Consider the following 23,736-nt stretch of genomic DNA (forward strand, 5'->3'; position numbering starts at 1 on the left):
GGTACGGTTGGTGATAGCGTCTGCAGGCTGGTCAGGTTGTGGGCCACCAAGCAGTGAGGGTTGGTAGACCCAACTCACGAAGGTGACTGGTGCACAGGGTGGAGGGCCCAGACCCGGGTGGGTGAAACTGCGGGCTTGCGGGAGCCTTGACAGCATAGGTGGGTTCGGCCGTTCTGGCTGTGATGATTGATCTGCACTCTGGTGACTCTTTCAACGGGACAGCCCCAGAAGTGATGGGAAAATGGCACATGCTTTCGCCCTAATATGCTTCACGCCTGTGTGCTCTTGCATTGGATGGTAGAGGTGTGAAGCAAGCAGAATCAGAGGCATGGGCTCGCCTCTGTGGGGTGTTCTCAATGCCATACTATCCAATGATACCGAAAACGCTACAGCTACCTCACAACAGTCCAGTGGCCTCCAATCCCTTGGCTGGGAAAAGGGCTCAGAGAGCCCTATTTCAAACAGGGGACTGGGGCGACGTCAGCCCGGTCCTCTTGATCCCGTGTGTTGCTCAGGATGGTGAGCCACCGAGACACCCAGCTTCTGAACTGGTGTTAATCACACTGAAAGCAAATGGGGTTATCACAGTGGGGTTACCGAGTTATTGGAACTGATATCGGCTCTGAGCAGATGTGCCCAGATGTGCCATAAAAAGTAATGGTGAGGGAGACTAACAAAACAACTAGAGAGCATGAGTGTCCGGGGGAAAAAATCAAATAAGCTGTAGGACTCATAACCAGAAATGCACTATAAAGGTGACAACTGACCCAGGGAATAAAATTATTGTAACAAGGGGGCCAATGAAGACCTGTAAAATACAGACTCTGCTAAGAAGAGCACCATACAAATAATGGGACTGTCGTACAAGTAACAATGTAGATACAGCAATAATACATGTTTTGACATAAAAGCAAATGTGACATAAAAGTGATACAAAAAGATCAGCTTTAGCGAGATGGAACACTTGATAAAATCGAGAAGGTCGAAAGACACATCTCTAAGCAAGAGCGCCCCAAAAAAGAAGGACGAACATGGCAGTATCTACACCTGGGATGGACCGATGGGGGCACACTATGGTTGATGAATTATTTAGCAAATAGCAATAGAGCACTGGGGAAATATTCATATGTAGTAACTGTCTTGGTCAGTTGACTGCGGTGGACTTGCTTGATCATATGAGAAACTTCCAGAATCCTAATTTCAGTTCATTTTTTGAGGAGGGGGGTCAAGTGGTTTACTCTGACCTTTCCATTTGTTCTCCATTAACTCTGAATGCCTGTATGGCTGTATCTCTATACAGAAATGTCAGATAGAGATGATATTCATCTTACATTCAAAGCCCACAACCAAAGAATCTTATTACAAATTATGTGACAATTTAAAAGCTTAAAATTCAACACGTTGAGCAAAATAACATTTGACCATAGGACCCTCACAGGTTGCACAATTTCTTTTTTTACATTTTGCTACAAGAGATTCCCAAGTATAATCCCTGTATTTGTAAACTATTCAGATGGGATTCCAAGGCATTTGGATGGGGAATAAGTTTAAAGGAGAGTAGTATTCAAGCCAAACTGCATTAAACTGTGCAAAATGCCTTTTGAGCTACGTAGGGCCAATTTAGCATTATAAACAAAAATAAAAATTGGGCAAATGAACACACGATTCGAATACATTTGTTATACCACGGTAATAAACTGTGAATTTTTCATGGTCCAGAATCGATCACATCAAATGCCACTAAACAGCCTACACTGAATTGCAAAAGTGTAAGCGATGTTTGCCATGCTACATGAGTGATTCATCCCACGGGGGAATGTCACCTTATCTTTCCCACGGTTGAAAGTGTCATTCCACTGCATGTGATGTTCTGTGGGGGACAGAGAATCACTATTTCTGATATGACTGCCATTGTTGTTTACATCATTACTTTTTGTACCTGGGTCACTTTTGTCCTAATTTCATGGTCATGTCAGCAGATGACAGCAAGTTGGGTTTTAAGAGAATTTTCTTTCGTTTCCAAAGCAGCTAGGATGACAAATATGATGTTTGTGTAGGACAGCATCAGCATAAAAAAATATGGAACATTCTGCGCATGTGGAATTACAGTGGTTCCTGCATTTCTGTCACCACGGACTTGATGAGGGCCCCCCCAGTTTCAGATGTTATGTTTGACAGAATTAGATAGATTTTTGAAAGGTTTTTTGGAAATGTCAGGACAGAAATGGTAATCCCTACAACTTATTCATTTTAGTTGAATTTATGAAACTCAATACTTTGTTCAAGAATGTGACAAGTCGGCCTGCTTTTGTCACCTGCTTCCTTCACTATTCTCCCTACTTATTTTCCCTTTTCTCCCTAGTGTAGAGTGTGATCGACCTACTTGGATCATCTGAACCTACTACTATCTCTCTCAGAAATTTCTTTTCTCCATTCTATATCTCCATAGTCAAGCATTCACTCTGCATTGTGCTGTGTAATATAGTAGTATAAGCAATTGAGCCATGTCGAGTACCCTCTGCTGTTGCATTGATTCATTTGAACATCACTCTGCATTGCACTGTTGCAAATTGATGCAGCTATGTACTACAGCCATGCGGGTGCTGAATAGACCCTTGTTGCTGCCCAGCATTCTTTGCCCAATATGTGAAGCTTTAGTGTTGCCCCACCCTCTTCTGTTGGGTGTGGGTTAGTTGCTTGAGTTGTTCAACAAATGAATCACTTTGCTGTGAAATGAAATGCACTGTGGTGCAGTAAAATGTATTTCACTTCATTCCATTACATTCATCAAAGTGTTATACCACGGTACAACAAAATAATTGTCTGTTGTGATGGGGTCTACAGTATACAAAAGTGCGACTCAGACAGTTTAGGAGACAAGTCAAATTTAGGGACGTCCCCGTGGTGAGCTATATCATGGGGAGGAGTCTAGGTGCATGCAGACAATGCATGTACATAGGGGTGAGATGTGATTGGCTGCTACGGTTTAATATAGTTTAACTTTCCTGCTCTCCTTGAAACATAGTTCCAATCTAAACACCTTGACATCCCATTTGAATATGTTGCAAGCACAGTAAGAATTAATGCTTAGAACTTTATTTTGGCAAAATTTTACAAACCGTTTCTCACAAGGGGTCAAAGGTCCTCATGTTGAATGCTATTGTACATACAAAATCTGCAAGGAAGATGTTTCTTAGGTTATGAGCTTTGATTGAAGGTGAAAAGTTTCTATCTGACATTCCTATCCAATGACAAAGGTACTCATAAATGACAGTAACAATTTATGTCAACAGTTCAATGGCCTGTAACACACAAACTACATGACCAAAACACTGAACATTGGGTTTGGGAATTTCCTCATATTACAAAACAAGTTCAGCAAATATCAAGGAAGTCTGTGTGATTGATCACCAAGGTCTTTGACTTGACAAAGAATTATAAAACTACAGGTTCCTTTTAAAATACATCATATTTTGAGCCATATTTATTTCTGCTGCATAGTTTTGATTTCCAATATTTTTCACTTTTTTACCCTCTTTTTTTGTCAACTCCAATAAAACGTTTACTTTGTACCTTTTATTTCAAACAAACTAAAAATAAAAACATGAAATCAAGTCTAAGAGAAGCAAAGTTTTGTGGTTTGTGTTTGAAGGGCAATACCTATCTCAATTTTGAGGGAATTTTGTGTCAAGTTATAGAAACATCAACCTTCACCAAGTTTAGCGTCAGTTTTCACTGACCATTATTTATATATGCCAGTTGGGTGTATAACTACTGGATTGGGGTGTAGCTACAGAATGGGGAGAGTTGCATGTCCAAAATGGAAGTTTGTGCCCCCTGACCCTACCGTTCCATTTGAAATTTTAAAATGTGCACAACCTATGTGCAAACCAGTTAATCTGCCCACTTAGAGAAATGTGTTATTCAGGATGCTCCAACAGAAATTTCATCTTAGGTTTCCCACTGATTTCTACCGTTTATTAAAATATGTGACCTGAGAAAACTGATGACTTTGAACTATTTCAAGCCCACAACAAATGACAATGATTGAATGAAAAAAATTACAAATGGAATTACATGACTTTTCTGGCCTTGGCAATGAAGACAGGATTCCACATACACATTTAGAACAGGGAGAGGATAAGATCCTATTTGCATATTTTCTCACCTGACATCTGAGCTCACAGTTGGCCCCTCTCCCTTGAAGCATCAACACAAATTCCCTTCTTGTTATTGCTGTATGATCTCCTGGTTTTTCATTGAGTTTAATCATTTCCTCCAGTGGTTTGTACAAGGATGTGATACCAAAAAATATTGCTTCTTCCAAGACACCGGCTGGGTTAAGTCCACTGTCCAGAATAAGTTGTCCATGTCGAAGATAATTGAGAACAGGTTCGAAGTACGACGGACTCCTGTCTATTAAGTAGGCACCAGAATGATCAACTGAACTGTGCCATGGTAAACCGAACTCTGAAACAAACCCCAAATTCATAAGCCCATGAGCTTTTTATCAACCACCTGATCATTACAAAAATTTAAACAAGAGATAACGTTAACTTCAGTTTTCCAAGTGACAAGTAATACCATCTGTTACAATATTCAACAGCTATCAAAGATCAACATTCGTTGATCAAAAACAAATAACTCAACAGTTATTACATGTCCTTACACTCAGACTCAAAATAATGGGACTTCGAAGACAATTTATTGTGTTTACGCCACAGCCAAAGAATAGTGTTTTATTCCTGAGACCAGAGATAGGGCATGCCAGTTGAACTGCCAATTGTTATTGCGACAGGTCATTTACATATCCCTCGGCGCAGCACCCTTGCTTGACCCTTGAGGTAAACCTCAGACTTAGCCTTTGTCTTGAGTGAGTCATTCCACCACCAGCACTGGTACTGTTCAGACCACACATAGCATTTTGCGTTATTCTCCACACATGTATGAGGTGTACTCAGTTGCCTCAAGATTTCTTGGATGACTCGACTGGGGTAAGAATTCATTTACAATGTATGATGTTTAGTAATTGTTCTTATCTTTAAAGTTTCTTAGTCTCGTAGCCTCTGTGAACACTTTCTGATTAATTTGGAGGTTAGCTCAAGTGTTACTCTGGTTACTGAATGAGTGGATTCATTGATGATAGTCTTGGGAAACCTAGATTCTGTGTTGTTGTAGCTACTGCATATTAAGCAAAGATCACCATTTTGATGACTTTCTTTTTTTAGAGAATTATTCTATTTCCATGGATTTGAAAGAATTAGAATTTCCTTACTTTGATATACATTCACTTTATTTCTTGTTCGCAAAGTTTAGTTGACTTCTCAAGTACGCATAGTTCAAGAATAGGTTTCCTTATTTTACTGCATACATATAACCCAACTCTCCACTTTTCCTGTTTTTATTCTTAAATTCATGCTTTTAGTGTATAAATTCATAGTTCCTTTGTTCTGTGTAGATGTCCATAATGCAGTATAGTATAGCCACCAGTAGAGCATATATAATCAGGTGCACACAGTTTTTTGGAAACATTCTCCTGATGACGAGCAGAGCATACTGCTCGAAACGTTGAGTACTACTGGTTCTTTTCAGAACCGCAAATACTCATGTCCATGACGTATAAATACTTAGTACCACTCTGAGCCTGAAGGACCTAGCGCTACAAATTACATTTCTGGCTAGGTTTATTCCATTGTTACTCGTACAGAGAACAATGAAACCATGCATTCATAGTGCCACAGCACTGTACGGTACATTGTCTTCTCTATTGTGTTTTATGGCTTCAGAGAATAATAATGTCATGTCCTCTTACAAGCGACAGGGCTGAGTACTACATTTTACTACTAAGTAGTACTTTGTAGCATTCGGGACTGTTAGGGTTAATAATGGGCAACACCGGTCCCAGGAATGGACAATTTCAAAGGCCCAAAGCCATAGCGGCATACATGAACACTATGCATACATTACAAAACATGGCATTAGAATGAACATTTCCTAAACACATAACTGCAAGACAGTGAGGGCAACATGGCCTAGAGAAACATCTGGCCAGACCAATAACAGGCAACCATGTGCCCAAAGCCACAGCAGCATACACGATATTAATGAAATATATGACATTGAAATATATGGCAATGACAACAAACAGACAGAAAACATGAATAAAAGACAGCTTCCCTCAGATAGTACATTCAGTTAGGAAAACGTAGCCTCATGAAACTTGCGAGCACTACAAAAATTTAACTAGTTTATTAGTCCAATAAATACGTGGAGTTAAGTTACTGGCTGTCTGCCTTCTAAAATACTACCACCCACACAACACAAGCCCAAGGAGACAGACAGTCAGGTCGATTAGGAAATGACATAGTCAACTAGCAATATGGGACAAAATACACTCCTTCAAAGTGGACGTGAAGATATGGTTACCCACTAGGGATAAATGCATGCCATCATACAAAAATATGGAGAGGACTCTCTGCCCGGCAAATAATTGAGTCACTGATGATCCAAATGGAATCTGGAGTAGAAGTGTTAACAAAATGTATACAATCAGGGCTAGCCCTGACCACTAGTTTAGGCTGGTCAGGTCATGGCTAACTCCAGGCCACATCTTAGTACTACAAAGTGGTAACGGGCGTATTATACAAAAAATGCATCAGAACGCCAGCACCTCACTGACTGAATATCAGTACTGGCCATCCCCATATGCAATGCAAAAGATGCAGCCCCAATGTGAAAGAAATGGCCTTTGATTGCAGGTTCCCTAGAAATGCAAGAGCTCTTTGCAATACTTTAATGGAAATAACTCTCATCCAGGGTTGCTTTTCTATGGCATGAATGTACTTTAACTACGTGTATGTGTGGTTCTGGGAGTGCCAGAGTGGTCTTTGCCAGTCTGGCCAGACCCATTCTTTTTTTAGATAGTCTCTTTGTTGCTTTTGTAGTTTAACTAGGCGTGGGTCTGGGAGTGCCAGAGTGGTCTTGGCCACTCTAGCCAGACCCATTCTTTCTTTATATAGTCTCTTTGTTGCTTTTGTAGTTTAACTAGGCTTGGGTCTGGGAGTGCCAGAGTGGTCTTTGCCAGTCTGGCCAGACCCATTCTTTCTTTATATAGTCTCTTTGTTGCTTTTGTAGTTTAACTAGGCGTGGGTCTGGGAGTGCCAGAGTGGTCTTTGCCACTCTGGCCAGACCCATTCTTTCTTTATATAGTCTCTTTGTTGCTTTTGTAGTTTAACTAGGCGTGGGTCTGGGAGTGCCAGAGTGGTCTTGGCCACTCTGTCCAGACCCGTTCTTTCTTTTGTTCCTATTTGCCTCCAGCTATTGCAAAAGAATGTTCTTTGTTACAATTTCCTTACTTAAGTTGGTGTCTCCAGGAACGAGTGAGGATGGGGGAGCAGGTTAGCTTAGCGGTTCTTTCCTCGCTTTGCACCAATGAAGCCAGGGTTCGAGTCCTGGCTTGGCCCAGGCTTTAAGTGCATTTCGTTTCCAGTCCATACTCACTCTCGCAGGTTTTCTCCAGGTACTCCGGTTTCCTCCTGCCTCTAAAACTGGACTTTCTCCCTAACTCCATAATGTGATGCTGATTAATAAAGTGTATGAATAAACGTACAGTTATTGGCGCAAATAGCCTGAGTTGCTGAAGGCACCATTTAAACAGAACAACGAGTGAGGCATTTCTGTGCCAACTGTGACTGGAGACACACCCTGCTGGACAGCTTTCTACCAATCATGTATAATTTATAAGTTACTTTTGTATATTAAGTTTGTTGGAAGCCGTCTAGTTTATCCCTTAATTTGGTTTGGCACCCGGGTTGTCCCTTTGCTTTGCCTGGGCCATTTCTGTTGGAACATTTTCTGTAAATACAACTGTGAAATCAGAAGCCAATTTTGCTTGTGATTATTTATGTACTGGTGTCCCGTTACAATACCGCATAAAACTGGTACTGTGTCAGTGGGCTCCCATCAAAGTGGCAGAAAAATGGGCCCAAATGTTTGGATAAATACAAGAAACTGTACCAGAGACCAGTTAATTGACTCCTTTAAACGAATGCTCTGGGGAGAAATGAATGACTACGGGTGTGGACTGATTATCCGATATCGGTTGGGAAATTGTTGCTTTGTGAGAACATAGAACAGAAACCCAAAGGAAAATTTTCTTCTTGACAACACCTGCTCGATGAGTTTCAAAGTGGCGAGCACATTGTCAGTTGGCACACTCACCGCTTTTGTTATTATAGCATTATTTTATAGACCCAAAAAGTCCAGTGTTGTTGGACCGGACAAAAAGTCTTTTCAATGGCTAGCGCGACCCCTACTGCTGTACACAGGGATGGAAAGCAGGACAATAACTGGTCACAGCTGATGATTCAATAAAAAAGAAATAATCTAGGTAATGGATAATGAATTGCGATTGGCTAACTAGTTTGACCTGATATTCGAAAAATGACCTAAATTTCTCCAATAACAAGCAAGAAATGCTACATCCCATTGGCACACATCAGTCATAATAAAACATGCTTTGAAATGCAAAACCAAGCAGTTCATAATCACTTGGGCATACATATTGGTCATAGTAAACGAAAGGAAGATTTAATGTCCACTTTAGCCAACAATGCCCCTGCACCCACGCTAACAGCTTAGGCAACAGCATCATCAAACATAGCATAATTTACTGCGCATAGATCTTTGTCAATGAAGGTATCAGTTGATTGCCCAGCTGGAAAGGAGAAGGGCAATCAAAAACGAATTCGGCTCATGATTAGGAACTAAACCTATAGGGGTGCACAGTTTGGAAAAGGTCGCTCAACAAATGGACCAACAATTCTACCAAGGGCTATTTTGGAGGATACATTTTTGTGTACCACATCAGGGCGCTCAGCCGCCAAAACTAAGCATCATGAATTGAAAGGTAAACAGGAACCTAAGTACTCTAAAGTGAATCCTTCTGAGAAACCGTGTAATAAAATGGCAGCATCATTCTGAATAGGATAGTCAACAAGTAACTCACGCTAAAGTTAAACATTAATTGGCACTAGAAGGACGAAAGGAATTGGCTTAGCTGACTGGGAAAGGCTTGGAATTGGCACTCAGTGGCATATGCTGCAACGGTGCATACCAGTTCGCTTTGGTGGACGCATCATTAACATGGGGCTCCACGTAGGGGCATACGAGATGGGTTTGCCAAGGTGCCGACATTGGGACCCATTCTCAAATGCATTTGGCCGGCTGATCGGCGATGGGTGGCCCCATGGCCAGCTCGCATGGATTTCTGCCAAGTGTGTGCAAATTTACAATTGGGGAAATTGGAGCCTGTTGCTGAATTACAAAGCAGTGGCCCAGCCTGAGACGTTTTGGATGATACGTGGGTTGAGGATTATTTGGAACACCCTTTGCAACGAGGAAGTGACAGTTGCCGTCGCAACTGTAAGCCAAAGTTTGAAATCAATTTTCCCCATGAACGTGCAGGGTTAGCTCCTGCCTAAGGCATGAGGTCAAAATACAAATGTTTTGAAAGCGTTCAACGCTTTGTAAATACTATAACAACAGATGAATGCTTCAGCAAAGCTAGCCAAACCGTTGCAGTCGAGTACACCATGCACTCTGCAGCTTCCAGTAAACAATGGACAGCTCACCGCATTACCACATGATCGGCAGACTGTTTTAAACATCCTGATAAAACACATGTATTGAGTAGTTGTATTGCGCTGTCAGTTTCCAGACCAGTCTTTTCAGGTCTCGATACCCTGTAATTTTGATATTTTGTCTCGGTATCGTGAGTCAAATCAATTATACTAACTCAAAATAGTATTTACCTGAATCATACATGATGTAGCGTACTGTTTGCCAACATGTAGTTACAGATAAAACCTCTCTTTTTGCCCGTGTGCACAAGCTGGCACTCAGCGTTGCGCACACACAGGTTTTCATGTGTAGGATCGAGGAAGACACGTGCACAAACTTCGCGCTTTCCACTTCGCGGCTGCATCTGCACGATTTAAGGATACATGTTTTTTCTTGAAGTTAACAGTACATGCGTGCACATTGAAATATGTTTTGTACGTACGATTCTTTTGACTCTGTCTACTTTGTGGCTGCACAAAATTGTTGTTGGAAAAACAAACATGTCGGGTTTTATACTAATCTCTGGTTTTTGACTTTACCTATTAAACTTTAATGCACAGTAAATTAAAACAATAAACACAATTTAATCTAGTGCTGCAGGCGAACCGCCGAATCGAGGCAAAAATTATCAAACAAGGCACTTGTTCGGTTCGGATGTACGGCTTTAATAAGGCATTTCATTGAAGACATGCGGGAATACATACAATAAAATTAATAAAAAACAAACACGGCAAAAAATGGATTACAAGTTGTATGGCATGCTCCACATGTGCATGAACATACTGAAACTCACAATGGCCGCATTATGAGATGGTTGTAAAAAGCATGCGGTGAGAATCACTCAGAAATCAACCAAGAACATGCAACATACGGCATTGTTGCTGCATAACATTTCTAAATTCTCACTTCATCCAATCCTGCTCATGTATATTCAGATTTATTATTATATTTGCCAATCTCCGATAGCCATGCCCTTACTTTCCATATTAGGGTAATGACATTGCATATTAGGCCAATTGTCTCCTAAATGGCCGTGCAAAACAAATTTTGATTGGATGCTGACAACAGTCGGACTTGCCTTTGATCCAAGGCATCCCCAGATAAAAATTTTGCCAGTAGTTCGGTGCATGCTGTGCTTCAGCGCAGTGCACGAGGAGATTTTTGTTCGCACAGTGGCCTAACTTGCCTTTCATTTGACCATGAAGGGTTTGATCGTAGTGCGAATGCGTTGTAATGGAATTTTGCCAAATCTCAAATAGCAAAATGCTAAAGAGGCTGATGGAAAATTGCCCCTTTGGTCACATGCACACCGTCCTTGGAAAAGTTCCTCCTCAGATATACAATGAAAGCCATTTTCGTAGTTCAATCTATTTTGCAAAAATAACCCAAAACACAATTCACGCAAAATTTGTTTTTTAATATTGTATTATGCACTGAAGGAGGCAGAAAGTCCTATTTAAGCATGCTGTTTTTTTTCTATTTGCACATATCTTGTGATCCTTTTGTTGAGTCAAGCGTGGTCCGAACACAACCGCTTCTGGTCGACAAAACATGGTCAGAAACTGTCACACCTCCGCAGTAACTTTATATAGAATGTACTTGTAAACAAACTCTGGGGAAACAGTTAAGAAAAAAAAATGTGTTCAAATCAAAGTTGCTCGTGGATGGGGAGAGACAGGAGATTCATAATTTTATACACAGAAATACTATATAGGCCTATGCAGCACGATTGTAGCGAGCCATTCGATGTATCACTGTGCATTGTACGATTACATGTGTGTACATGTGCGAACCCCAACCGATCCGAAGTTTGGCAAAAAATTTCTGAGCCGTGTCTGAATAGAACCGAACCTTGACACATACTTGCAACACTATTTGATGTGGAGTTTGACTTTTTTATTACCTTCAAAGAATATGGTTCACATGACTGCAGTTCAAAATTTATTTATATTGTGTCTATGTGGATATTTCCTTTCAGAGACGATAGATCAGGCAGTAAAATGAGGCAACCGTGTTCGGCATTTCCCGTCACTCCTGTATAAACGTCTTTATTTTCCAGTCTAAAAAATGCTCAAAGACTAACAATGATCTTGTGGTGATGTCTTTTTTTCATGAAGTACCCACTCAAAACGTTTCTGAAGCTAGAGAAATGTCTGTAGCCTAGAATGCAGTGGATTGTGCATCTCTATCACAAGGTGTTAACCACTAATCCTTACGGCCCAGGAAGGCTGAACGGGGCCACTTAAGTTCTCCTTGAATAGAATCTATTGTTCACAACTACGGCTGTGTAAGCCACAAACTCCAATGTTGTCAGGGTTGCCTGTGAAGCTAGACAGACCAGGGCCGACAGTTCTTTTCAAACTATTGAAATGTCTCACACCAAAAGACGAACGGAATGAAGGGGGATTAACACCAACTGTTGAACTGTTTCTAACTGTCTGTATTTTGACCTCACGCCTAAGGCAAAATAGCTCATCATAAGCTTGCAAGCCAAACTCTACGAATTTAATGGATGCAGTGAAAATGAGCTCTGCATACTTAAGAAGCTCCATACAATGGGATGGGTGCTAAGAAATGTAAATTGACATGAAAGCATTAAAAGCCGACTGCCACACGTCAAACGTTTCTATCTTTCTGTGCAGTACTCCTGGCTTTAAGACTACATTGGCCCCCTCTACAGCCAAAGACAAATTTGAGCCTGCATTTCATTTGATTGCTGTTGCCGTGTCATTGTACAGAAGTGAACAATCAAAAATCGCCCCTTGACAAATTTGGTTGCGCACTGCCTATGTTTTTCTTTGTTTTTTCCCCTGACTGTTGCGGGAGCCAATTAACAATTTCCTTTGAAGCTTATACTGAATTATTTATGTTAGTTCATGACATCATTCAACATAAAAAAATGACATCCTGATCTCAAATCTCAATATCTATATGTCAAACTGCTGTGCTTAGTTGGTTTTAATATGCCTTTCAGCTACACTGATGGATTAGTTTTGAACAACTACCTATATTCAGCTACTTGATGAGTTTTCACCCTATCTATGTCCAGTCAGGGGGAAAAGGACAAATTGGAGTGCTAAAGTTAGCAGAAATATCACACATTGTAACTGTTCCATGTGAGGCACGCAACTTATGACAGACAGCAAAATGGCTCCAATTTCTCAGTTATCTGTGTTCCTGGCATATTCTTAGCTGCTACCCACCAGCGTATGTTCCACATTCAAATGTGAAAGTTTTGCAGCACGCTCAAAATGTGAGTATGCACACCGTCCTTGCAGAGCACTGTCTCAGATTATTCGGTCATGTCTGTAGGATGACGTCAGACCGTCTTCCCAAGAGAATACTCTTCAGCAAAGTCAGCACGGGAGTCTGATTTTGGGGAAGACCACTACTCCATTCTAAGACCACGTGCAGAACAAACTGTGTCACTGCCTAATAGAGGAATACAGAGTGGAGGAACTTGCTACCAGGAGAGCAGAAAGCCAGTCGCGTATCCAGCTTTTGGAATGGGGGGGACGGAATTCAAAAGCAAATGCTGCTTCAGTACGATGTTGGGGAGAAAAAGAATCAAAAGTCTCACTCACAGTCCTGACAGCCTTGCTTTTATTTGCTGACCTTCCTGTGATAATGGTTCATTTGGATATAGAAACCTCAAACAGTGGTGGTTCATAATCGCACAACGACAGTCAGGTTTTGGAACTAAGACTAGGTATGCACAAACACATTAGAATATGCAGAATGTCTTATGTTGTTTGTCCATAGTCCATACACAACATACACTGTACATGAAAATACTTGTTCTGAAGTTGTGGTTTGAGGTACCCTACTCCTGATGAAAGATACTTTCAAGACTGAAAATATTTGGAGAATACTCAAAATTCTCCACAACTTGACTCTTTTTTTTCTTCTGTTTTTTAATTTTTAATCTTGAAAAATCCATATAAAAATTACCTACATGAACTTACCCCTTGTCTTGCTTTATGTGGCAAGTGATAGGGTCAATTTAGGTCTTCATTTTTATGTCCTGTGTATAAAAATATGTGACCCTTGCTTCTGGTCAAAACCGGAAGTGTCTTTTTACTCAAACAGATATGAACCTTGTTTCAACAGTGGTAAGTAAGATTTGAAGCTTGAAGTGTGCTCTGGCCATCCTCAGGACACTCTCCTGAGGACAGCCAGAGCACACTGGCTGAAACATCGAGTTAACACTCACCAGTTCTTTTAAGAACCACACTTCGCCCAAAAGAGGTTGATTCCATGGTGTACACACAAACCCATTTCTCATTTCAACAGTGTTAGTCCCTGTCCAACAGTATTTTTCACAACTTGGACTGAAGACTTCATGAAATTCTTGAGCACCCTCCGAGAACAGGTTGAAAAATGTCATAAACATATTTTGACTTTACAGTGTACATGTATGCCTGGCAAAATTTGCTGTAATAGTGTGATAATTGGTAGATACAATAGTTTTCTGGTGTTTGTCTCCAAATAAGCCCTTTGGCTGAAGGGAGGAGGGACAGATGTTCCAATGGTGAATCAAATTGCATATATCGTTTGATTGGCTAACCACTTGGCAGTCCACCATTCAAAGCATTCGTTGCATGGCTCACTGTCGAACTTCTGCACGCATTCTGCCTCTTCTTGTCACCTCTGCTGAGTTAGACTGCTACAAAATACCCTCCCACTCTCCACTACCAGAACACCTTTGAGCAGTTACAATATTTCGGAATGGTTTCAGTATGGGGGGTGACTGACTGGAGTTATGACCCCAATGTGTATCCGTGTAAAACACATACATGTACTTGAGTGGGGACAGTATGGTTTTGCCCAAATCACAGGAAGGCATACACTTGGTACAGATTAAAGAATGGGGATGCAGTGTAGTCCCCGTGTGGGTGGGGTTTTACATGACTCCATGATGTAGAGGAGATTTGAATGATTGAGGATATTGTGAACTTGGTACAGTTCACAGGGGGAACAGGGGTTGGATGCACTCACTGAGTTCATCATGGGGGTCTTGATTTTGGTCAGTTGGCAGATTGGTGACAGTGGTAGTTTACAGAGGATGCGCGACTTGATTAGTCCCTTAGAGTTTAGATCTGGCATGGTCAACAGTGTTGTAGTCATCAAGACTGGTCTTGATCTTAAGATTATTAAATGCTCGTGCATATTGGTATGTACTCTTTCCAGTTGAGGCGTGTCTGCCAATTCAGCATTTATCCAGTTTGCGTTCAAGGACCATAAGCAGTATGTGGATGCTAAAACTGGAAGCAAAAACATGTTGCAGTGTTTGCTTTTTGTCCAGAAAAAACCAGTATCAGTAATAAGGCACAAACAACGTCTGCCTTCATCATCTTCATCTTTTTCTAGCCATTTTTATTGATACTTCTGCAACAAATTCACTATAGATCTCTTAGGGATAGCAGAACAGCATGGCATTTTCCTCAGACCGAGGAATATTTTAAGGGCCAGGTGCACCTCTGTAAATATTCCTGAAAATCTTAACACAGGCCAAAACTAGTTTAAATTGTCACTTTTATTGTAGCTTTAGTTCCATAGATGGCATGCAATGTACCAGGAAAATTGTGAAATTTAAAGTAAGGCAAAAAGTACAAAATTTGAAGAACACAAATTAAAAAAACAACATCAAAATAAATTTCAAAACCCTCATATCAAACTCAATCATAGCCCATACCCAAGGTTAATCTCACAGTTGTAGGTCAACACAGAGAGATAATTTTCATCCTTTACAAGTGTTGTCTTGATCTTGATCTCAAGACTATTGGTCTTGGGTTTGAACTGCCTGGTCTTGACTACAACATTGATGGTCAATTACAAGCAAAATTAGAGTCAAAAAGATTGCTACACGTTTGTTTAGAAACCGAATGCCTTTTCCTAAAAATCAAACTTGTTTCCAGACGCGATGACAAGGCATACTTTAAAATATCAAATGCATTTCCCAAACCGAATTTACAAAGGTCCGAACCGTTGTAGGTTGTAATACATGCACGTGTGTATCTCAAACTGTAGCCTGATTCCCACTACCAAATATGCTATTTCTGGAGGCACACTGTGGACCTTATAAAAATGTTAAATCTAATCACTACTGTAACCCCATGGCAGTAATTGAATGTGGTGCACAGAAATTATTGAACATTTTTGAAAAAAATCTCAAAGATTATGGGAGTATTCCATGGGTTAGCATTGGTTTGTTCAAATATTTTCCACAAAGTAAATAAGCTGTCACTCTACTTCCAGTAGCTTCAATGACATCCACATCACGAATGCTGCATAGCAGTCCAGATTTTATTACATCCCTGGTGTGCCTTCAGCAATGGCTTATTGTGTGGCGGGAACCAGGCTAGAGTTTGAAATACATACGCATGTGTCCTATAACCGGTAACTATTCAGGCCTGCAGGGGGCTAGGTAAGGTAAAAAAGACAAGATGATTTCTAAATTCGGATGCTTTTTAAAATCAGCTGCCTTCTAAATTCGGATGCTTTTTAAATTTGGATGCTTTCTTAAATTGGATGCTTTCTAAATTTGGACGCTTTCTAAATCTGGATGCTTTCTTAATTTGGATGCTTTCTTAAATTGGATCCTTTCTAAATCTGGATGCTTTCTTAATTTGGATGCTTTCTTAAATTGGATGCTTTCTAAATTTGGATGCTTTCTAAATCTGGACGCTTTCTTAATTTGGATGCTTTCTTAAATTGGATGCTTTCTAAATCTGGATGCTTTCTAAATCTAGATGCTTTCTAAATTTGGATGCTTTCTAAATTTCGATGCTTTCTAAACCTGGATGCTTTCTTAATTTGGATGCTTTCTTAATTCAGATGATTTATAAATTTGGATGATTTATAAATTTGGATGCTTTCTAAATTTGGATGCTTTCTTAATTCAGATGATTTATAAATCTGGATGCTTTCTAAATTTGAATACTTTCTTAATTTGGATGCTCTCTTAATTTGGATGCTTTCTAAATCTGGATGCTTTCTTAATTTGGATGCTTTCTTAATTCAGATGATTTATAAATTTGGATGCTTTCTAAATTTGGATGCTTTCTTAATTCGGATGCTTTCTAAATTCGGATGCTTTCTAAATTCTGGATGCTTTCTAAATTTGGATGCTTTCTTAATTCAGATGATTTCTAAATTCGAATGATTTCTAAATTGGGATGAAGTGCAATTTCAGATGAAATGCATAAAAGGAAATTTCATTCATATTTCAGAAACATGTAGATCTGTAAAAATTCATTTGAATAATGAAAACATAAAATTTCATTCATATTTCTGAAACATGTTAGGTCTGCCAAAATCTATTTGAATCTTAACAATATTGTAACAATCAAAGCCACGACAGCACTCATTAAATGTCTTACATACCATTGTCTGGCCTCGGCCAGATGGGCCCCTGGCTGTGGCCACACAGTGGAATGCCACAGAAGATTAACCATTCTTTAAAAGTGTGTAACTCGAACTTCCTTTATTGAATTGACTTGTTACTTTCCTTTAGAACCCTTTTGTAGTTTTAGCCCAGTGTGGATTTGGGACTGGGCATTGGCTGTGTAAGTTTCATTTTATTTTCTTAGACATTAGTACCTGTGGACAACCATGCTGTGGCTTGGTTAATGAAATTTAAGTGTTGGATAATTTAGTTGCCCTCCAACTATATTTTGTCTAATAAACTACTGAAACTATAAATTACTGGCTTCAGGCTATATTCTTTGTGGTTCAGATTCGGAGGCCGTTACAATATGTTAGGTCTGTAATTTTTCAAATTCGGTTTTGGCAAATGCATTCTATATTTTAAAGTATGCCCTATTTTAAATAACATCGGGTCTGGAAACAAGCTCAATTTTTAAGAAAAAGCATCCGGTTTCTGCACAAACGTGTAGCAATCTTGTTTACACTAATTCTGCTTCATAGTCAATGGGTTGTGTTGACAGATTGGTATCAAGATAATGCACAAGGATATTCGAAAACATGGCAGGTTGCTGATTTCCCTTATTCCCTTAGTCCTGAGGGTCTGAATAGACTTGTAAATGTACCGTAAGTAGCATTCACACCTCACAAATTGTGTGGTATGTCTGTTTGTTTTGTCTGTTTTATCATTGTGAAATCCAAAAGGAGGACGTTTCCAGTGCCAAAGTTTGGCTAGTCCTGGATCCGCTTATGATGAGGCTAGAGATACTGCAGGTATTCTTTACACCACCGTGTCCAAAACTGGTCTGTCAGGTACTGCAGCCATCTCCACCATTGTCATCCATAAAGGTCCTCCTTGACGAAGTCTCAAGATTATGGGTGCCAATGACTCATTTGCCTCCACTGCGCACTGCAGCAAAGGTCGTGTGTCTCCCTTGATGTCGCACTTCATGATAAATGCTGGACAGTCAACTTGGAGACATGGTCGTCTTTTGGTTGGAGAATGGGGTGAGGTCCGCCTGGATCAAGGTTCTTTGTCGAAGTCTCCCTCTGACTCTGATGAGTCCATCTTCATTGAGAATTAGGCTGAGTGTGTAGATAGGACTTTCCTTCTCCCCTGATTGTGTGGGGTTCGATTGCCTTTAGTAACTGATTTGAGGCAGTCTAGCTCGTTGTTAAAGTGCTGCCTTTGTACTGCATGGAGAATCACCCTTTCTGCATGTTGCAGTTCATCTAGCGTTGCCTTTCTGCGTGTGTCATTTTGGTCATTGGGTGGTTTGGCATTGGTAGAGCCATTGGGTTCTCTCTGCTTGAAAGCATCCACCTTGCCCATCAGTGCTTTCACTGCTCTCCTCAGAGAAGTACAGGTAGAAAATCCTGAAGTGCAGGTGAAGGTGGTCAATTTTGTCAATGGGACTGTGTGTATGATCTGTGACATCTGTAACATGGACTTTGGCTTCTTTGTGATTCTCAGAATCACCATCTTGGAGAAAAGATGGTTCAGTCATGAAAATCTTGATTATCTCTATTGGTGTTGAATCCCTTTGCCAGAGGAAATTGAGGGAGGAACCAAACACCCAGAGGGTGTTTGGTTCCTCCCTCAATTGCGATACCAACTCCTGAAGAATGAGCTTTCCTTCATTGGTAACGGGAGCTGCAAAACCGATGGGGTTGTACATTGAGCTTGCTATTGATAAGAACCCCCTCTGTGAAAATGGTTTGTCTTGGAGATGCACTTGGAATGTGAAGCTGTCTAGCTCCAGGGACCAGTAGACTCCTAGTGATCTTTGCAAAGGTAGGGCATCATGGTCAAGATCCAGGCTGTTCATATCCTTGTTTCTTTCATCCTTTGGGATAGAGCTCATCACCTCTGCACTGTTTGATGCAATCTTTTGAAAGCGTAGCCTTTTGGTCACCAGTGCATCCTTGCTTCTTTGAATGAGGCTGATGGCGGGTTGGGGGTCTGGTTGAGAAGTAAGTCCATCATCAACAGAGAAGTTGTGATGAATGAACTCCTTAACGTCTTCACCGAGAGAAGGCGTGCACTCATGAGCTACCATCCTGAGGCCGTATGTGGCAACAGCAGGGGATGAAATACTCCCAAATAGATATATGTTCATCCTGAACTCTGTGATGGGCTTTGTCAGGTCGTTTTCTTCAGACCAGAGAAAGCGCAGGTAATTGCAATCCGCAGGCAATTGGGCAGAGACTCCACTCCAATGCAGCACTCTACACTAGACGCGTTCCAAATTAAACCTTGATTATTCTTTTATGAAGTGTTGGCTAGTGGCAAGAGATGTCAAACTGGCCTGTGTAAGATATACTTCAGGAACCCTTGCTTTCTTTTGGAACAGTCATCCTTCCCTCAAGACATGAGGGGGATAGCCTGAGGAAGAAAAAAACTCTGGGAGTGGGGCTAGCAACCTGCCATGTTTTCGAATATCCTTGTGCATTATCTTGATACCAATCTGTCAACACAACCCATTGACTATGAAGCAGAATTAGTGTAAACAAGATTGCTACACGTTTGTGCAGAAACCGGATGCTTTTTCTTAAAAATTGAGCTTGTTTCCAGACCCGATGTTATTTAAAATAGGGCATACTTTAAAATATAGAATGCATTTGCCAAAACCGAATTTGAAAAATTACAGACCTAACATATTGTAACGGCCTCCGAATCTGAACCACAAAGAATATAGCCTGAAGCCAGTAATTTATAGTTTCAGTAGTTTATTAGACAAAATATAGTTGGAGGGCAACTAAATTATCCAACACTTAAATTTCATTAACCAAGCCACAGCATGGTTGTCCACAGGTACTAATGTCTAAGAAAATAAAATGAAACTTACACAGCCAATGCCCAGTCCCAAATCCACACTGGGCTAAAACTACAAAAGGGTTCTAAAGGAAAGTAACAAGTCAATTCAATAAAGGAAGTTCGAGTTACACACTTTTAAAGAATGGTTAATCTTCTGTGGCATTCCACTGTGTGGCCACAGCCAGGGGCCCATCTGGCCGAGGCCAGACAATGGTATGTAAGACATTTAATGAGTGCTGTCGTGGCTTTGATTGTTACAATATTGTTAAGATTCAAATAGATTTTGGCAGACCTAACATGTTTCAGAAATATGAATGAAATTTTATGTTTTCATTATTCAAATGAATTTTTACAGATCTACATGTTTCTGAAATATGAATGAAATTTCCTTTTATGCATTTCATCTGAAATTGCACTTCATCCCAATTTAGAAATCATTCGAATTTAGAAATCATCTGAATTAAGAAAGCATCCAAATTTAGAAAGCATCCAGAATTTAGAAAGCATCCGAATTTAGAAAGCATCCGAATTAAGAAAGCATCCAAATTTAGAAAGCATCCAAATTTATAAATCATCTGAATTAAGAAAGCATCCAAATTAAGAAAGCATCCAGATTTAGAAAGCATCCAAATTAAGAGAGCATCCAAATTAAGAAAGTATTCAAATTTAGAAAGCATCCAGATTTATAAATCATCTGAATTAAGAAAGCATCCAAATTTAGAAAGCATCCAAATTTATAAATCATCCAAATTTATAAATCATCTGAATTAAGAAAGCATCCAAATTAAGAAAGCATCCAGGTTTAGAAAGCATCGAAATTTAGAAAGCATCCAAATTTAGAAAGCATCTAGATTTAGAAAGCATCCAGATTTAGAAAGCATCCAATTTAAGAAAGCATCCAAATTAAGAAAGCGTCCAGATTTAGAAAGCATCCAAATTTAGAAAGCATCCAATTTAAGAAAGCATCCAAATTAAGAAAGCATCCAGATTTAGAAAGGATCCAATTTAAGAAAGCATCCAAATTAAGAAAGCATCCAGATTTAGAAAGCGTCCAAATTTAGAAAGCATCCAATTTAAGAAAGCATCCAAATTTAAAAAGCATCCGAATTTAGAAGGCAGCTGATTTTAAAAAGCATCCGAATTTAGAAATCATCTTGTCTTTTTTACCTTACCTAGCCCCCTGCAGGCCTGAATAGTTACCGGTTATAGGACACATGCGTATGTATTTCAAACTCTAGCCTGGTTCCCGCCACACAATAAGCCATTGCTGAAGGCACACCAGGGATGTAATAAAATCTGGACTGCTATGCAGCATTCGTGATGTGGATGTCATTGAAGCTACTGGAAGTAGAGTGACAGCTTATTTACTTTGTGGAAAATATTTGAACAAACCAATGCTAACCCATGGAATACTCCCATAATCTTTGAGATTTTTTTCAAAAATGTTCAATAATTTCTGTGCACCACATTCAATTACTGCCATGGGGTTACAGTAGTGATTAGATTTAACATTTTTATAAGGTCCACAGTGTGCCTCCAGAAATAGCATATTTGGTAGTGGGAATCAGGCTACAGTTTGAGATGAGAAGAAACATTCAAGTCTGTGCCGGTAAGTACATGTACATCACATGTCCTGAGTGTACGTTTTGCTTTCGTCTTGAATTGGCTAAAACCAGTCAAAAGAGGGCGCCACATTACCAGTATGTCCGGGGTTTTTGTTGAGATGTAGATGAGATTATTTTTCTGGTGGGATTTTTCTTTTATACATGCAAATAATAGCTTCGGATTATGTTGATGCTTTTTGTAGGGCATATTTTCCTGCACCTGTTTTAAGGGGGGATGCGTTTCACATTATATTTGCATTTAATGAAATGTGACAAGAGAGGGTGCAATGTCATTGATTAAGGATCGGTGAGATGAAACAACATTACGTCTGTCCCAAAACAAGTTCATATGAAGATCCGGCCGCGGAGAATGATGCGGCATGTCCTGACCTTCCAGACTGTTTGGGAACACGAACGCGAAAGACACGTATGCTTTACCATAAAACCAGATCCACTTGGAACTGAGGTTTAGAGCAAGGGTGAAAGAGTTGGTAGAAAAGACTGTGATGGAGGAGAGTGTGGATGGTAGGTTGTCTGGGCCAAGGAACATTTGGTTGCAAGCTAGGAACGATGTTTGTTGGTGGACAAAGAGTGAGCCTTGGCACGAAGCATAGTGGTGGACTGAAGTTGTTAGGAATGCCATGGATGAGCACATTTTAGTATATGGAAGTCATCCAGTGAGGAGATGGAAAGGTAGGCCTACCATCAAGGAGACGGGTGTAAATGACACAAGATGCCATGAGAAGTGAGTTTGTTACGGAGTTACGGACTGGTGAGGACCGGAGGAAGTTCCGTATACCAAGCAGATGGTGAAGGAGGGGCAGGAAGTGTCCAGTGCAAGCTATGTCAAGAATGAAGGGCCTGTTTGTTTCACACGGATCTGGATATGATCAGTGATTCCTAAGCTGAATCATGCTGTCCATAAGGTAAGTTCTGTTGTCAGTGAACTGACAGATTGCTGATCGCAATCTGAATCTGCGTGAAACAAAAAGACCTGAAGATGGAATCATCATGACAGCTAGGGAAGGTGTGGAGGAGATACATGGAGGGGCTCAATGAGGACAAGAAATGGGACATGGTGGTGAAGAGTGAAGTGGTGGGGGTCCATGGTGCCAACGGAATGGGAGGCAGTTCATGTGCTGAAGCATACAAAATCAGGGATGGAGTGGTTAGTGAGATACGGTAAAGGCCTTGGGTGTCAGTGTACGATGGATAACGGCCTTGTGCAATTCCATCTTGGTAGCAAGGTCATATTCCCATGGATTGCCAAAGAAGCTTCTTTATTTTCCTTTTCAAGGGAAAGGGTGACCCATTAAAGTGTGGCTCTTTCAGGACCATCAAGCTCCTGGGGCAGGCGACAAAGGTGTGGGAAAGAGTGCTTGAGGTATATCTGGGGATGCAAGTGCAGATTGACAAAATGCAGTTCGGCTTTATGCCAGGCAGAGGAACCGCTGATGCCGTTTTCATTGTGCGACAGCTTTAGGATATTTCTGGCTAAGAAAGAGCTCTATCTTGGTTTTGTGGACCTTTAGAAGTCTTTTGAACAGATGCCAGGGGAGTAAGAGCCACTCTGATAGCCAATGCTTGACTAGTACCAACTTCCTACCAGGATTCCCTGAAGCAACAAGAGGTGATCAACAAGAAAATGTTGACTGCCGGTTGACTGGATCAACCGATCTGACAAAACCAGAGCCAATCTTTGTAATCTTTCCAATCTGCTTCCCTATATATTGTAAGATCAGCCGACACGACACCTTTAAAAAAATATATATTTTGTAAAACATGACAGTTTCAAGTGGTCTTTCTGAACATGATCGAGTTGCAGACATTTCCGGTACATTATTCCACAATGAACTTGTCCAAGGTTCAGTGAAACTTTTAAATGACACAATACCACAAGTTGGGCTTTACAAAAGCTGATCCTTGGAGGTCATTTGTTTAACATTGTTAGATGTTTCACACATTAAGAATATATGTCACTGAGCAAAATTTGTTTAAGCCCCTGGCCTTTGGTAAGGTGCCAAGTCAAAATACAAACGGTTCACCAAGAGGGAAATGATTGCCCTTAACCACTACCAGCCGGGGACTCCGGGATCGGAGCCGTATGGTTTATATGTGTGGCCGGGGTCTCCGAACTCGGACAAAGGAAACAGGGCCCTGTAACAAAAGACCGTACTCCGAACAAAAGACCAGGCTGCTGGGCATGACCGGAATTTTTCACTCTCAAAAGTGGTGATAATCCAGCATTATTTTGAAACCGTATACCAG

The 23,736-nt window shown here is 40.5% G+C and overlaps 1 protein-coding gene and 1 long non-coding RNA gene across 14 annotated transcripts in view; one reads left to right on the forward strand and one right to left on the reverse strand.

Annotated features, from left to right (window-relative positions):
* The window catches only part of kctd9 (potassium channel tetramerization domain containing 9), a 189,986-nt gene that overhangs the window by 23,620 nt on the left and 142,630 nt on the right, over window positions 1-23,736 (reverse strand). For all 13 annotated transcript variants that reach the window (XM_087144849.1, XM_087144853.1, XM_087144852.1 and 10 more), the window contains one exon: window positions 4,169-4,470. In XM_087144849.1, the coding sequence (XP_087000975.1) occupies window positions 4,169-4,470 (302 nt within the window). The remainder of the gene's footprint in view (window positions 1-4,168; window positions 4,471-23,736) is intronic.
* The window catches only part of LOC147796945 (uncharacterized), a 44,854-nt gene continuing 26,003 nt past the window's right edge, over window positions 4,886-23,736 (forward strand). Inside the window, exon 1 of the long non-coding RNA XR_015427481.1 lies at window positions 4,886-4,994. This is a non-coding gene — a long non-coding RNA (uncharacterized LOC147796945). The remainder of the gene's footprint in view (window positions 4,995-23,736) is intronic.

This window comes from Acanthaster planci, linkage group LG13 (assembly GCF_054643075.1).
Source record: "Acanthaster planci isolate LZ-2023a linkage group LG13, COTS_SCS, whole genome shotgun sequence".
Lineage (NCBI taxonomy): Eukaryota > Metazoa > Echinodermata > Asteroidea > Valvatida > Acanthasteridae > Acanthaster > Acanthaster planci.